The sequence below is a fragment of the Cynocephalus volans genome, chromosome 3 (assembly GCF_027409185.1).
Source record: "Cynocephalus volans isolate mCynVol1 chromosome 3, mCynVol1.pri, whole genome shotgun sequence".
NCBI classification, from domain to species: domain Eukaryota; kingdom Metazoa; phylum Chordata; class Mammalia; order Dermoptera; family Cynocephalidae; genus Cynocephalus; species Cynocephalus volans.
The window spans coordinates 70,584,587-70,598,668 of NC_084462.1; the positions used below are offsets into that span (position 1 = coordinate 70,584,587).

General features: G+C 36.2%; 1 protein-coding gene across 1 annotated transcript in view; it reads right to left on the reverse strand.

The window, feature by feature from the left end:
* KIF23 (kinesin family member 23) overlaps positions 1–14,082 on the reverse strand; it is a 29,277-nt gene that overhangs the window by 383 nt on the left and 14,812 nt on the right. Inside the window, exons 12-23 of the mRNA XM_063088932.1 lie at positions 10,786–10,865; positions 10,579–10,698; positions 10,242–10,368; positions 9,777–9,935; positions 8,109–8,266; positions 6,998–7,171; positions 6,612–6,791; positions 6,033–6,337; positions 2,753–3,011; positions 1,754–1,836; positions 1,487–1,568; positions 744–814 (exon numbers count right to left, since the gene is read on the reverse strand). Coding sequence (XP_062945002.1) covers positions 744–814; positions 1,487–1,568; positions 1,754–1,836; positions 2,753–3,011; positions 6,033–6,337; positions 6,612–6,791; positions 6,998–7,171; positions 8,109–8,266; positions 9,777–9,935; positions 10,242–10,368; positions 10,579–10,698; positions 10,786–10,865 — 1,798 coding nt within the window. The remainder of the gene's footprint in view (positions 1–743; positions 815–1,486; positions 1,569–1,753; positions 1,837–2,752; positions 3,012–6,032; positions 6,338–6,611; positions 6,792–6,997; positions 7,172–8,108; positions 8,267–9,776; positions 9,936–10,241; positions 10,369–10,578; positions 10,699–10,785; positions 10,866–14,082) is intronic.

The window sequence follows — 14,082 nt, forward strand, 5'->3', positions numbered from 1 at the left end:
CACATTCATAGCAAATGAATCTTAAGGAAGACTCTGAGAATTGCTGTTTTATCATGGAAAAATTCATGTCCTTCTGAGAAAGCAAATAACTGTTATAAAATATGCTTATCTAGTATTACTCCCCATCTTTATCTCATTGCAGCAATTTTCCAAATTGCCCAAGGAACACAAGTGTTAAAAAAAAAAAAAGTTGTATAGGTAGATACTTATGAAATAAATAAATAGAAGGGGTTTTACTAACAATACAGAAAAAGAAAGGGCCAGACTCCTGAGTATGGGTTTAATAGAAGAGGAAAAGGTGTGATTCCTTCCCTACCATAAATTCTGCCATTCATTTCTATTTATTTTAGTGAACACTTATTGCTATACCAAGACCAAGAAGCAAGTCAGGAAAGAATGAATTACACAAAGCTATCATCCCAACTAAAGCCTTTGGCCTTCCCTCCTTACAGGTGCTCTCAGTTCAGCCTCAGAAAGCTTTATGAGCATTGACAGAATATGAACAAGAGCCACCAATTTTCCATCACCTTCTGTACTTGCAGCTGACTGCTCTTATCCAGCCCCGCAAGGTTCTCAGCACTGCAGCTACCTACTGCAGTTTGTCAGTAAAGCCTAGATATTTCAAGGGGAAAATGAAAACCACATATTTGCTCTCAAAAACAAGTGGATATTTGGGAGAAGGAGTGGTGGTAGAAATATTAGAGGGAAAACACAGCAAGGCCCCTGTTAAAATTAGTGCTCACTTGGGTTGTGCATGATGCTGATATCCGGGTCCCAGCTGAGATCCTGCTCGCATCTCCACAGCCACGGAACACTGAGAGGGAAAATGACGGAGGAGGAAAAGATCAGCTCCTCTCATCACTCTATAACATAGTTCTCTTTAGAGGAGCCTCCACCAAAGTGCGATCCGACAACGCTTTCTAGTTCACCAAAGGCACCTATGTTAAATACCAGTCTGATATATGCAATTTTTTTCTGGCATAGGCCACAAACATGAGCTGGAAGGGTCTTTAGAGGTCATCCAGGTAACTTCCCTCTTTTTAGATAAGGAAGAAGAGTTCTTGATAAAGTTAGTGGCGAGGGCCAGAGCTTGGCCTCCTGGCCTCCCTTTCCCATGTTCTTTCCACATGAGCCACTCCTGAAGAACAATAGATAAAGGAGAATTCCTGGTGAGCTGCTTCTAAGACAATTCCCATCAATTTGATATGAATTCTTGTTATTCTAGAGCAATACTCTCTGACTCAACTCTTGAGACCTGTCCCTCTACACTGGAAACAAGGGCTTTGAACTGAAGAGCTTCAGAAGACCAGACCTAAAGAAATACAAATACCTTTGCAGGTTTGCTAAAACAGACCTACAGGCTACACTGGCAATGTGAGATCATACCCCAACATTTTCGAAAAGCATAAAAAGCTACAGCTATGGGGTTTAAAATATGACACACCTAATTTTTATTAAGGAGACAAATATTTAATTTTCCCCCTACCCTTGTTTCTACATCAGTCCATTCAGACTCTGCACCATCTGGCTGGGCAGGCGCTGCTGTGGAAGATCTTCGTTTTCGACTACTGAAAAAGGGAAAACAATGCAACAGTTATTTCTGCATCTAAGACCAGGAAAAATACTAGAAATAGGGAAATACCATCTACACCCTTTTGGAGAATTAATGATAAATTTCACAGGATATTGTGTTCCTTAAGAATGAGCAGCTAAGAAAACAGCCCTTTAAAGAAAGACATCGACGATCACTCACCCAGTTGGTGATTCTTGTTTTAAAGTCTCAATATCAGTAAACTGAACAGATTGTCCACCACCCCTTGTTTTATAAACATCACCCTAAAGCCAAGAGAAAAGGTTACTGTTAAACTTTGATACCTCCAAATGATAAACACACATATATCATATTTCAAATTGACCTCAAGATTCTACTGTTTTATGGAAACTCCCACCCACAAAACCAGATGGTGCTTGGGACTGCTGAGTCTCAATTATCAAAATACTTTAGAAATTTGAGAACATCTCTCTCACTAAACAAAAGAAGTCCAATACAATATAAATCAGTAACATTCATAATATAAAAAATACTTTTTGTTCCACCCATAACTTAAAAACTAAATTGTACTAGGGATCAAGAAATCTGCAGGAAATTGGTACACATTCTAAGGCACTGTACTTTCTTCTGTGGGTGTTCCCCCTATGCATCCAATATTCAAATGACAGTTCAGTCTTATTTGTAGTTACAGTTATCGTAAGAATTATCCCCCAAATTGAATTTGAAATGAAAAGGTTTTTTTCCAGTCTTACTTTCCTGATTATTCATTGACTCTATGATTAAAGGAAAATTTTTCTACAGGCAGGCAAGTTTTATATAGCTCAATACTGAATACTTTTGATAGGTCAAATTGTAACATGGGCTTTTTATCCTGAACTGACAGAGAGCAAAGTTAGGTTCTTTGTTTAGGTTTACCTTTTAAGTAGGGCTTAAACCTAAATATACAGTAATTAAAGTACATTATAGATCTGGAGTTCTAAGAAACCTGAGTATCTAAGCCTATTTAAGCAAATTTAGTCCCAGTTTAGCAGATTCACAGTTTAAACAGTTACTTTAATTTTCTCCTAACAAACAGGTTACATAAATACCCATTTATGTTCCAGTTGACACTGCCTGTATTGTCATCAAAGGAGTAACAAGGCAAATGGTTTTTTAAGTTTTTTTAATATATTTTTTCCACCTGTGTAAATTGGTTTTTACCTTAATTACTTTAGTTTCAATCTCCCCATCGGAGGCTAGTTCCTGGTGGGTCAGCATGTACTTCTCACACTTGGCTAGTGCCTTTTCATTTGCAACAGATACTGTGATGGCATGAGGGACATGTGGCTGCATGACTGTTTCAGTCTGCACGTTAGAAGCGGGCTTATGATCTACCCATCTGTCTCCTGCAGAGCGTGATCGTCTGTGTCGGAGACGAATTGGTGGTAGGTTCTGATCAGGTTGAAAGAGTAATCGAGAAACAAGCATAACCCAGGATTAATTGAAGGGTATTATTAGAAGTGCAGCAGATTTGGCTACATTAGTTGATGACAATATCAAAACAAACTTTTTCAAAAGCTAAATATGTTATTCAAGCAATTTAAACATTCTCTTCATATTTAAACACAAAACCAACAAACATCTTCTGATACCAGCTTGTATATTATACATTCTACCTGGGAGCTTCCTTTTCAACAAAGGATGAAAGGAAAAATCTGGTAATGCTTATAATCTTTCCTGCTTAAGAAACACCGCTAGTCTTTTCCTGTTCAGGACAAACAATTTGTTTTGCATTCTCAACCAAAAGCTAACATTTATGCCTGCTGTTATGAGGTAATCTATTAGGTCCACAATTATTAAAAGTTTCAATAAGATCAATAAAAGCCTTAAATATGACTTAGGCCTGTAAACAAAAGAGAGAACACTCCTTATACAATAAAGACAAAAAAGTAATAATACTAAAGAACATAAGGCATAATAAGAACCCTATGTATAAAACAATTAAAAGAATGTAAAGTACTTTTGAGTACTTTCAGTTAAAATTTTTTAAATCTCAAACCTCATGAAAAGTTCAAATACAACGATGGCTAAAATATAGCAACTAATTTTTTTCCAAACATTTCATAAAGGTTCCAAGCATCAAACAGAGAATATACTATCAAATCATTCTCTATCATATGATAAAAAAACTGTTTCCGGTCAAATGTCATGTAAATCTGGGAAAGTTAAATTTAGTACATTCAGCCTAAGAAAAAATATTTAATATACTGTATATGACATAGTCAACAGTTTGATGCAATGAGTTATCTCTGGAATTTTGTGAATATCTGCTATTTGTAAAACTGAAAGCAAATGAAACAGTCTGTCACATGCCAAATCCTTCCATTTCAAAATGCATATCTAGAGAACTGAATCCTTTTCCCTGTATAGTTAAAAGAAACAGATGAAGCAACAGTGACAGGTCAAATCATTATACTACAAAACATGGTCAATATAGTCTGCCACTAAACATGCTGAACCTCCAAGCAAGCAGGAAACTTTCCATTCTTAAAATGGTTTAATTAACGTTGAACAAGAAAGTAAGTCTGGCTCTTATGATCTACTGCTTAGCAGAAGTTAAAGTTTTCTTGAACACATTGAGCAATAAATTCATTCTGAAGCTTCAGAAAGACAATGGTCTACAATCTAGTAGCACTTATGAGATAAATATTTAAAATTTTTTCCTCACTGAACTATAAATTCAGCCCACCTGACAATTTTTGACCAAGATGACAATTTTTGACTAGATGCAGAGATACTAACCGTACAGTAACTTTTCTGCTGCACTTCTAAAGATATTTGGATTTCAAGTGAGAAGTTAAAGTATCTCTAGTAAATCCTCTTAAATATCTCATAGCCAAATTAGGTATTTCATTACTATGAAGCAGACACAAGCAGGCCTTGAATAGTTTACAATCTGTAAACATTCATGAGATAAGGGGATTGACTAGAGTTGATCAGAAAGACCATTCACCATAATTTGTTCCCTATAAAGGTCTAAGAGAAAATCTGCAAAGTAAAAAACTTAAGAGACTTTAGAATGATCTGTTGCCTTGGTAAATACCTTAGGATGCATCACCAGCTCCTAATAATCGGGAATGCAGACCACCTAAATGAACATTCATCTGCATCCTAAATTATACAACAGAAAATCTAAAGCAAATATTTACTATAAGATTAATTTGTTTAGAAGAAAAATCCTAAAAGAACTATGTCAAGGTTTTACTAAATATAAAATTCACAATATTTACTTGGTCCATTTATTCAGATTCGAAAGAAACTTTACTTTAATCCATAAGAAGAAAAACATGAAAAATATGAAAGTGAATTTATTTAAACATCCTTGAAGGAAGCAAAGCCCCTACAGATATTAAAGGCCTCGAGATTAAAAGCAATTTATTGAACACGCAAACTTTCGGTAGTTTCAAAACAACTGACATGGACTCTTCAAAATAGTCAATGTCATAAAAATTTAAAAATTGGTGGCAGGGCAGCTATGTTATATTAAAAGAGATTAAAGAGACAATTACCACATACGGTGCATCCCCCTTGATAGGATCATGGATGGAAAAAAAGAAAAACCATTATTGGGACAACTGAGGAAATTAGAGGATACTTCTTCAATTAATTTTAAATTTTTGCAGGGGGCGGGGGGGCTGGGACGGCTAGCTTGTACAGGGATCCAAACCCTTGACCTTGTTGTTATCAGCGCCATGCTCACCCAAGTGAGCTAATTGGCCAGCCCTCAAAATGTTGACTTTCTTAGATGTGATAAAGATGTGGTTATATTGGACAATGTCCTTATTCTTAGAGATGAAGTATCACGAAGTCTATGACTCACTCAAAAAGTTAGGGAAAAAGTGGTTTACATATCTATATAAAGTAACAATTGGTAAATCTAGGTAAGGGAGAAAAGACATTACTGTACCATTCTTTCAACTTTTGTTTGGGTCTGAAATTTTTCAAAATAAAAGTTTGGGAAAACAATTTTAAAAACTAGAGTTGAAAAGCAGCAAAAAAAGTTTAATTTGGGGAAGGGGAACCAAAAGAAAAAAATGGAAAGTGTGCCCTAAGACACTCTAGTTCAATGATTTTGTGCGACACTTATTAGCTTTTGTAACTGAAAAGCACAGACTACTCTGTGATGCGCCAAATTGATCTGCATTCACTGAACACACAAGGCTTTACTTCTGTTGCTATATATATTTAAGGTTTTTCATATGAAGAGTTAGGCCTCAATTTCAGGGTGATAAATCTTTTTCTTTTTGGCGGCTGGCTGGCTTGGGGATCCAAACCTTTGATCAATTCAATCTTTTAAATTATCTAAAAGAAAAATTAGACTTTGTTTACAGTGGAGCCCACCCATGATTCCACTGAATTTTCAGAACCCAGTTACAATAAACAAAGAAGATAAAATTTATTGCTATGATGCTTTAAAATAATACTGGCACTAACCCTGCAGCAGTGATCCTCTTCTATTTCTATCTCATTTCTGAATGTAGGAACCACCTCCCTGCCTTCAGTCCAGTACATCCCTCGCCTTCTGTCTGACACGATACAAGTTTTACTTTGTCCTGGCTCCTGCTGCCTACGCCTTGCAATAGATGTGACATTGAGAGGTGTGTTGTACGGAGGAATTTTCTGCTCCCATTCCGAAATACAGGAAGCTACAGAAATGCTGCTGCAAGAGTTAGAGCGCCTATGAAGCTGTGGCTGGCTCATGAGTTGCTGGCCGTTGGAAATCTGAGCAATATAGTTACTAGAAAGCTAGAAAAATTGGAGAGAAATTAATGAGCAAGACTTAAAAACTGAGAGAAACAATTCATCACTTTTCTATAATTTTAGATTTAACATTATAAGTAATTTGTACTAAATTACTAATTTTTTGTACCAAATTTGTGTTTATACTAAATTTTAAAGTATTATTAAACAAGTTTCAGAAATAATATAAAACAAAAAAATTGATTCTCATAGAAACAGTCATCTAATCTGAACAAATTTTCTCTAGTACTAAGTTACTACACAACTACAAATAACTTACAGGCACTGGTGGTGGAGAAACAGATCTTTGAGTAACTTTTTCTCGATCCCGCTCCCGGGAGGGTCTCTCTGGCTTTTGGGTTTTAGGTTCAGTAACAATAGCCTTCAGTTGTTTCAGTTTTTCATCTTTGACCCAGAGTTTATTCTGCATCTCCAACTGTTTGGCTGCCACTCGACGCTCCTACATATCATCAATAGCAATTTATATTCTAATTCAGTTATACCAAACAAAAGTGCACCAGATTACCTAATTACTTTTTCCTAAAAATGAGAGTTAACAAACACCACCAACCCCCCCCATGACAAGTACAGTAATTCAAAATCTTTAAACAACAGTTTGAAATAAATCATCCAACGTGAGATAAGAACCACAAGAACGGCACTCACGCATTCCTTCTCCCACTTCATCGTTGTTTCTGTCACCATGCCTTGCAACCTGGCTTCTAATCTGCGTTTGTCAGAAAACTGCCGCTGAAGCTTCTGATTCTGGCTCTCAAGTTCCTGTTGCAGATTGCGTTTATCTTCTTCATATATAGTAGTAGTTTTCTCTAAAATCTCAATCTGAAAAGGTAGACCGTTATGTTCAATATTTGATATGGAAACATTTTATGTAGCTATAAAATACTATTTCTTAATCTGCTTACGCAAGCATATTTGAGTAAAGAAAAACTGTGGAGAAAGCACTTTTTTCCTCTAATATTTTATCTAAATTCCCACCTCTATTCCCAGAAATGAGAACTTGTTAAACAAGTACCTCACTGAAAAAGTCATAACTGACTTCATGTGTAAATTGCTCTCCCCTAAAACTAAGGCCTAAAATTTTAATTTTTTAGGCTATTTTCAGAATAGAGAATACTGTGTTGGTTGAAACTAGCTTTTCTCTAGAATGAATGTGTACCCCCTCACCCCCAAAAAAACCTCTAAATGATCCTCTTTAAATGAGAGAACAAACATGTTCCAAGTGCTGCAACACTCCCCAACAAAACAATATTTCCCTCTACACCATAGCAATTAATCCTGAGTCTGCTCTTTTACAGTCTGATTTGTAAACCAAATACAGAGCCAGTTAGCATTTACTGAGTTATCTGCTATGTCCAAGGCAGTATGCTGGCACTTTTTATATTATCTCATTTAACCATTTATTTCATATGATTATTGATAAAAAGCACACTGAAGAAATAGTTCTGATAAATCAAAAAGCAAGCTATAACCAAAGCTAAACTCCAGAAAGTCTTCTAGAAAGTTCACTTGTTTAAGCTAAAGAAGATTCTCTTCAATTGCTAAAGTGTAACTCAAAATTAAAGAATATATTATCCTGTTTTTCCCTTTTATGCTTTTTCACATTTCCTCTTACCTGGAGTGGGATGAAGATTAGTAAATAACCAAGTGATAGTTGTTAATAAGCATCAGTTATAGGCCCATGGAGCAGAACAGCTCAGTCAGAGAACAGCACTAAATGTCCAGGACATACTTCCATTGGAATAATGCCAAAACAAACCTTGTATTCTAAAGTCTTGTTTTTCTTTTCCAGTCGTTCTATTTCCAATTTCTGTCCTGAGATCGTCTTTTCTTTTTCATTTAGTTTTCCTTGAATGTAGTTTTCTTTGTTTAAAACAGCACTGTCATATTCTTGTAACAAACCTTTAAAGGTATTAGCTGAAACAAAAGCATCCAAGCCAAGTTTTACTCCAATTCCAAAGTAACCAGTGAAATCAACTTTTATTAGCAGACACTAGATAAAATATAGCTATTCAGCAAATCTCTCTGTGAGAATCAGTCTATGATGAGAGAAGTTTGCAAGGAAATAAGGAGTTTGATTCTCAGATCTGCAAGAGACATTCACCAAAGCTTTCCATTTAATACTGGAAAAACAGTTTTTCATTTTGCACTATAGCATCCTTTCCCCAACCCTTATAGGTAAATAACTTGCTTCAGAACAAAATACAAAAACTGAAATAACACTAGATTGGGTATCAGTTTAGACCAGAATTGAAATCTTTGGTATACCACTTACTACTTATGATTTAGACAGGCCTCTTTGCTCTTTTCTGAACAAATTTCATTTCAATGTAGAAATTTATTACCACTTATCTCACAATTTTTTGTTAAGATTAAAATGAATTGATGATGATAATAAAAATAGATATATTTGCATTTCTAAGTCAAACACTTGTGACTTTTGCTTTAATTACATGAAAGTATCTTGCCTCCGATATTTGTATTCATTTTTTGTTTTTCCTAGAGTGGAGGTATATAATTGTATGGCTATTCAGAACTGAAATATAGATGAATGATTCAAAAATCAGAAGTTAAAGAGAGATCATAGGAACTGATTAGTACCTTGCCTATATTTTCCTGATAGCATATGACAGATGTCTCTAAGGTAACAAGATGAGAACAGGTTAAAGATTGTGTGGTGTTTTGGAGTTGGAGAAAAGTGTTTTAATTTTCAAATGTAATTACAAATTATAATGTATTCATTTTTGTACTTTCTGTTAAAATGCACGATTGTAGGATTGTTTTTTAGATTTTGTGTTTATTCTTGATGAAAAGCTTTCTTTGTTCTTGTTTTTAAGTTTGCACTCAAATCTTAAGAAATAAATTCACCCATGTTATCAAAAAATAAATAAATAATAAAATAAAATAAAAATAGATACATTTGGGCTGGCTGGTTAGCTCACTTGAAGAGCATGGTGCTGGTAACACCAAGATCAAGGGTTCAGATCCCCATACCGGCCAGTCACCAAAAAAAAAAAAAGATACACTTACTGAGATACATTCAGTAACTATACACCAGGGCTGTTCACTGTTCTACAGGATTTTCATACATTATTATCTCTTTTATCCTCACAACACACCCAAAGCAGAAACAATCACAATCCCCATTTTGTAGACAGAGACACTAAGAAATACTCCTTTGTGTCCATCACTGTTAGGAAAAAAAGAGGGAGGGAATGCACACCAATTCTTTTGTTTGACTTTCTCAGACTATATAAAGAGCTGTGGGAAAAATGCATTGTCATTCTAATTAAACAATGACTTGAACACTATAAGGTATAGAGACAAAATAACTTCCTTAAAGATGCGTCCCATCATAGAACTCAGATCTCTTGCAAATACTTTCAATTTCTGAAGTTAAAATGATGGCAAATAGTTTTGCCCTTACATTGTTTGTTGAACTCATCAATCATAATTTGTCGCAGGTGATGTCGTTTCTCTAAGGCTTCAATCAGCCTTGGAAGTGTCTGCTCATCATTGATATCCAAAAGTTCACATGATGGCAAAGGTGGAAAACTCTGTAAAACCACTTCAGTAACCAATGGTTCTGCAGAGAATTATAAAAAATTATAAAAAGTTACAAAGAAGGGAACAAGCTTATTTAAACAAGTTAAACACTGTAATTAGAGCCTCAGTCCAATTAACTGGAATTTCTTGAGCTCTCATAATTTTACTTCTTTAAAAATGAGAGTTACAGTATGCAACAAAAGAAATTTCATTTATATTTTGGTTAAAATTATTTTGCACTTGGTTCTTGAGGAGAAGGGATGTAAACAGTTCTCTTATATGAAACTGATTTTTTTTTTTTTTTTTAAGAGAGATCGGGGGCAAATGTCATAACACCAAATCATACCATCTCCAACTGGACCTCCTCTGGCCTGGTTTCTGTATCGCCTCCCAGGCGTTAAACCACATATTGCCTTGTCTACTGGTCTTGCCACTTCAACTTCTTGGGTCACTTCTGCAAATCTCATGACTTGCTAAAACACAAAATAAATGGAGTTTAAAAAAAATAAGCATATCAAAGTCCTTCAAAAATTACTAAATGAAGCTATAATAGATTATTAGTTCACTTTTGTATCCAGTGGTTCTGTGTCAATTAAAAGTTTCAAGATGTCATTCTTCACATCCAAATAGTTCTTTTCCCTACAGAAACTCAAACCTTTACAGGATGAATAAATTAAAATTACCAGGCTTTCTTCATAATCTTCAGCCTTTGGATTCACACACACGATCATACGCACTTTTCCTTCCCCGTCGAAGTAGTTCTTGAACAGATGGGTTAACTTTGAATCTCGATATGGAACCATCTATAAATACAGTTAAATCCAAACACATAAGGCAAAAAATGCACACAAACAAAGTTATACCGATGATGAAAGGAGGCTGTTGCTTACCTTGTTAGTTCCATACATTTGGTTCTCTCTCAGGATGTCCATACATGTTCTTAGTGTCATTAGTGACTGGTTAATGTTACCTGACAGAAAAATATACACAAGATATATATGAAAACAATATAGTAGCCAAAGTGTTCTGTTTGCCTATAAAATCTCATCTTCCTATAACTATTAGGCAGAAATTATAAATAACAGATTTTTTGGCTCAATTTAAAGAGCTGTCTGCGCATGGTCCAGGCTCTCTTTCAATAGCAGTAATTACAGAGACAATAAATAGCCATCCTTCAGGAAGCCTATCAAAAGGATTTTCCACAAAATGCAACATTACACTTAATGATCCATAATGCTTTTTGCAAATCCTAAATTCTGTGAAAGAGCACATTAGATGCAGATGTTTAATATGCTCATAATATTTTCTCCAAAAAGCAACAAAAAAATAAAATATTTTCTCTAAAGCATGACTATTTCAGACTACAATTGGATCCATCTGAAGTCACCCTGGACCCAGAGGAGCTCCTGTTGTAAGTGTCTTAGGCACCAGCTAATTCTGTCCTCTCTACAGCTCAACAAGGGTTTCTTAGGTGGTTACTTCTGACAACTCTTATTTGGATTTCTGAGCCAAGGCAAGTCTGATAGATCAATCAAGTCTCCAGGAATGCAGATCTCACCTGATTAGACCCCAAATGTACGTAAGAATTTCTTCATTTTGAAACTTTGATTAAGGTCAGCTAATTCCATCATGTTTTCATCCTCAGCCTTGCAAGGATACAGAGGATCCCTGTATATACCTCCCAAAATATAGAATTCATCTGTACCCCTGTAACACTCCATTATTCATGATTTCTCTTCCTTGACCCAAACTCCTGATGTTCTTTCTTCCCCCACTGTATTCTCAGGAACTCATGTTCCTGTGTACAGATCTCCCTGCGTCTTCAAAGCTCTCACATAATGATCCATTTTTCTGTTTTCCTAATGGCCAGGGGTTTTTAAACTGGAGTCACTGTTGTCCAGAGGTACATTTTGGGGAGTCTGCATACTTCAATGAGAAATAAATTACATGTTTACTTTTACTGATCTCTAACTGGAATTTAGCAGTTCCTTCAATTATGAATGTAGGCCAAAACCACAGTATTAGTAGTACCTGTGATTTTTATCAACAGAAATTACAGAAGTCTGGCCAGTTTGCTCACTCAGTAAGAGTGTGGTGCTGATAACAACAAGGCCAAGGGTTGAAATCCCCATACTGACGAGTCAGTTAAAAAAAAAAAGAAATCACAGATATTTTTTATAGCACATATAGTTAGTTTATTGCTGACCAAGATAGTTTATGTTCATCATTACTTTGCAATTGTGAAAGTTTTCAGAATCAAAATGGAGTCACTTGTATTAAAATCCCTGACAAATAGAGCCGGGGAAAGGCCATCAAGCGGGTAGTTCTGAAGCACTCGTGCCTGATAACAAGAACTATGACGAAGGACTCTGCAAAGCCATAACCTTGCAAAGAAGCCATCGCAAACTTAATAAAAAATACTTCTGCAAGGACATCTGCCCAGCAACTGTCTGTCCAACCTTGGACCTGCGTCACCTTGTTATTGATCCTTGCAGCCATGGATAATTATCCTGTTACGTAATCCATCATTTTTTCCTTAAAACATTTTGTCTTCCTCTACCTCTGTGAATACGCACATAGTTTACTAAGGTACGTGTGTTACCATTGCAATGCCCTATTCCTGATTAAACATCCTTTTCTTTTAGAGAGCCTCTCTGTTATTCAGGTTGATACAATTATTTAGTTATTAGGCCTGCTACTGGATTTTTATTTAAGGCATTAATAGAAGCACATTAATTACTATGACAAATCTTTGATGAATACTTTTAAAACCATATTTCAGTATAATATGTTTCCTTTGTAATCCTCTGTACGTTATACACTCAGAAGTATTATACTAGGAAGGGTCCACAGGCTTCCCCCTGCATAGATGGCACAAAGCCCTGCAAGCTAACCCTTTATTTCCCAGAAAGATAATGCTTCCCCCTGCAGCCTTGTAGCCTTTTGGAGTAAAAGCTGATTATTTCCGAAAGCTTGACATTCTACAAGGATAGTGAGCAGAGGAAGGCAAGCAACATTTTCCTAGTTCCTCCTTGCTGCCTTCAACTGCTCCTCCTACATGCCAGCCCCTGGACTAGTCACTCTCACATGCTGTGGTTAGAGGGCCCCGATTTGCCCACCTCCAGTAAATCTCTGCTGCACTGTAGCCTCACAAGCATACCCTAACCCCAAACCTTATCACTCAGAATTGTATTTCCTCTGAAAACCTGATGTCTCTGTCAGACATCCCAATCACAATCTCCTTTTCTTCTATCCCTCTCACTCCCTAACTCTTGTCACACCTGTTCATCATCCATATTAACACTGACAGTCCCTTCTATCTTTCCTCAAAGCATCAGAACCCTCAGGTTTTTACTTTCTTCCCAAGCCAGATAACTCTTTTCCCACCAAAGTTAACCTTTCCAGATTCTTCTGTCTCTTCTGGGACCTTGCTCCACCAGTAAATCATCACTTTCGTACTTATTAACACCTAGTAAGTATGAGGCACTGGGGATACATGACAGACAGCACAGACATAGTCCACTCTCAGAAGATTCAAGCAGTTGAGATAAGTAGCAAGAGTCCTTTGGCCCGGGCTAGTGGCAGGCCTAACAGGCCTCATTTCACACCACTGGACTCAAACTTCTTCATCTCTCCAGCACGTGAACAAACTCACGTTTTTACTATTTTCTAATAAATATATGTATATAGTGTGTGTGTGTGTGTTTTTAAATCATTTCATAATCCGTCAAATCTCTTTTAGTTACCACCCTCTCGCTCCTTCCTAAGCTTTTCAAATTAATCTCAAGGGTTTGTCCCTCTCTATTCTCCATGAGTACTCTTATCCCCCATTCCTTCACTCATTTATCCTTTGGCAAAACCTCAACCTACAAACTCAAGTCAAATCTCTTTCCTTCCAAATTCATGTACCTCTGCATCCAACGAGTAGGCACTGCCAATTGAATAAATTCAACATATCAAACACTAAACTCAACTGGCCACACTTGCTCCTCAGATTGCTTCTCCTCAAATGAGAGATTCCTTATTGTCCATATCCAGGTGGACCTACTTCCTAACTAACTCTCAGTTTTATTTCATCTTTGCCTCCAGATCACACGATTGCTCATCCACATTACTGTAAAAGGCTCCTAACTGTCCTTTCATATCTCTGGGCTTGCCCCTGCTAAATTAGTTCTCTACACTAGCAA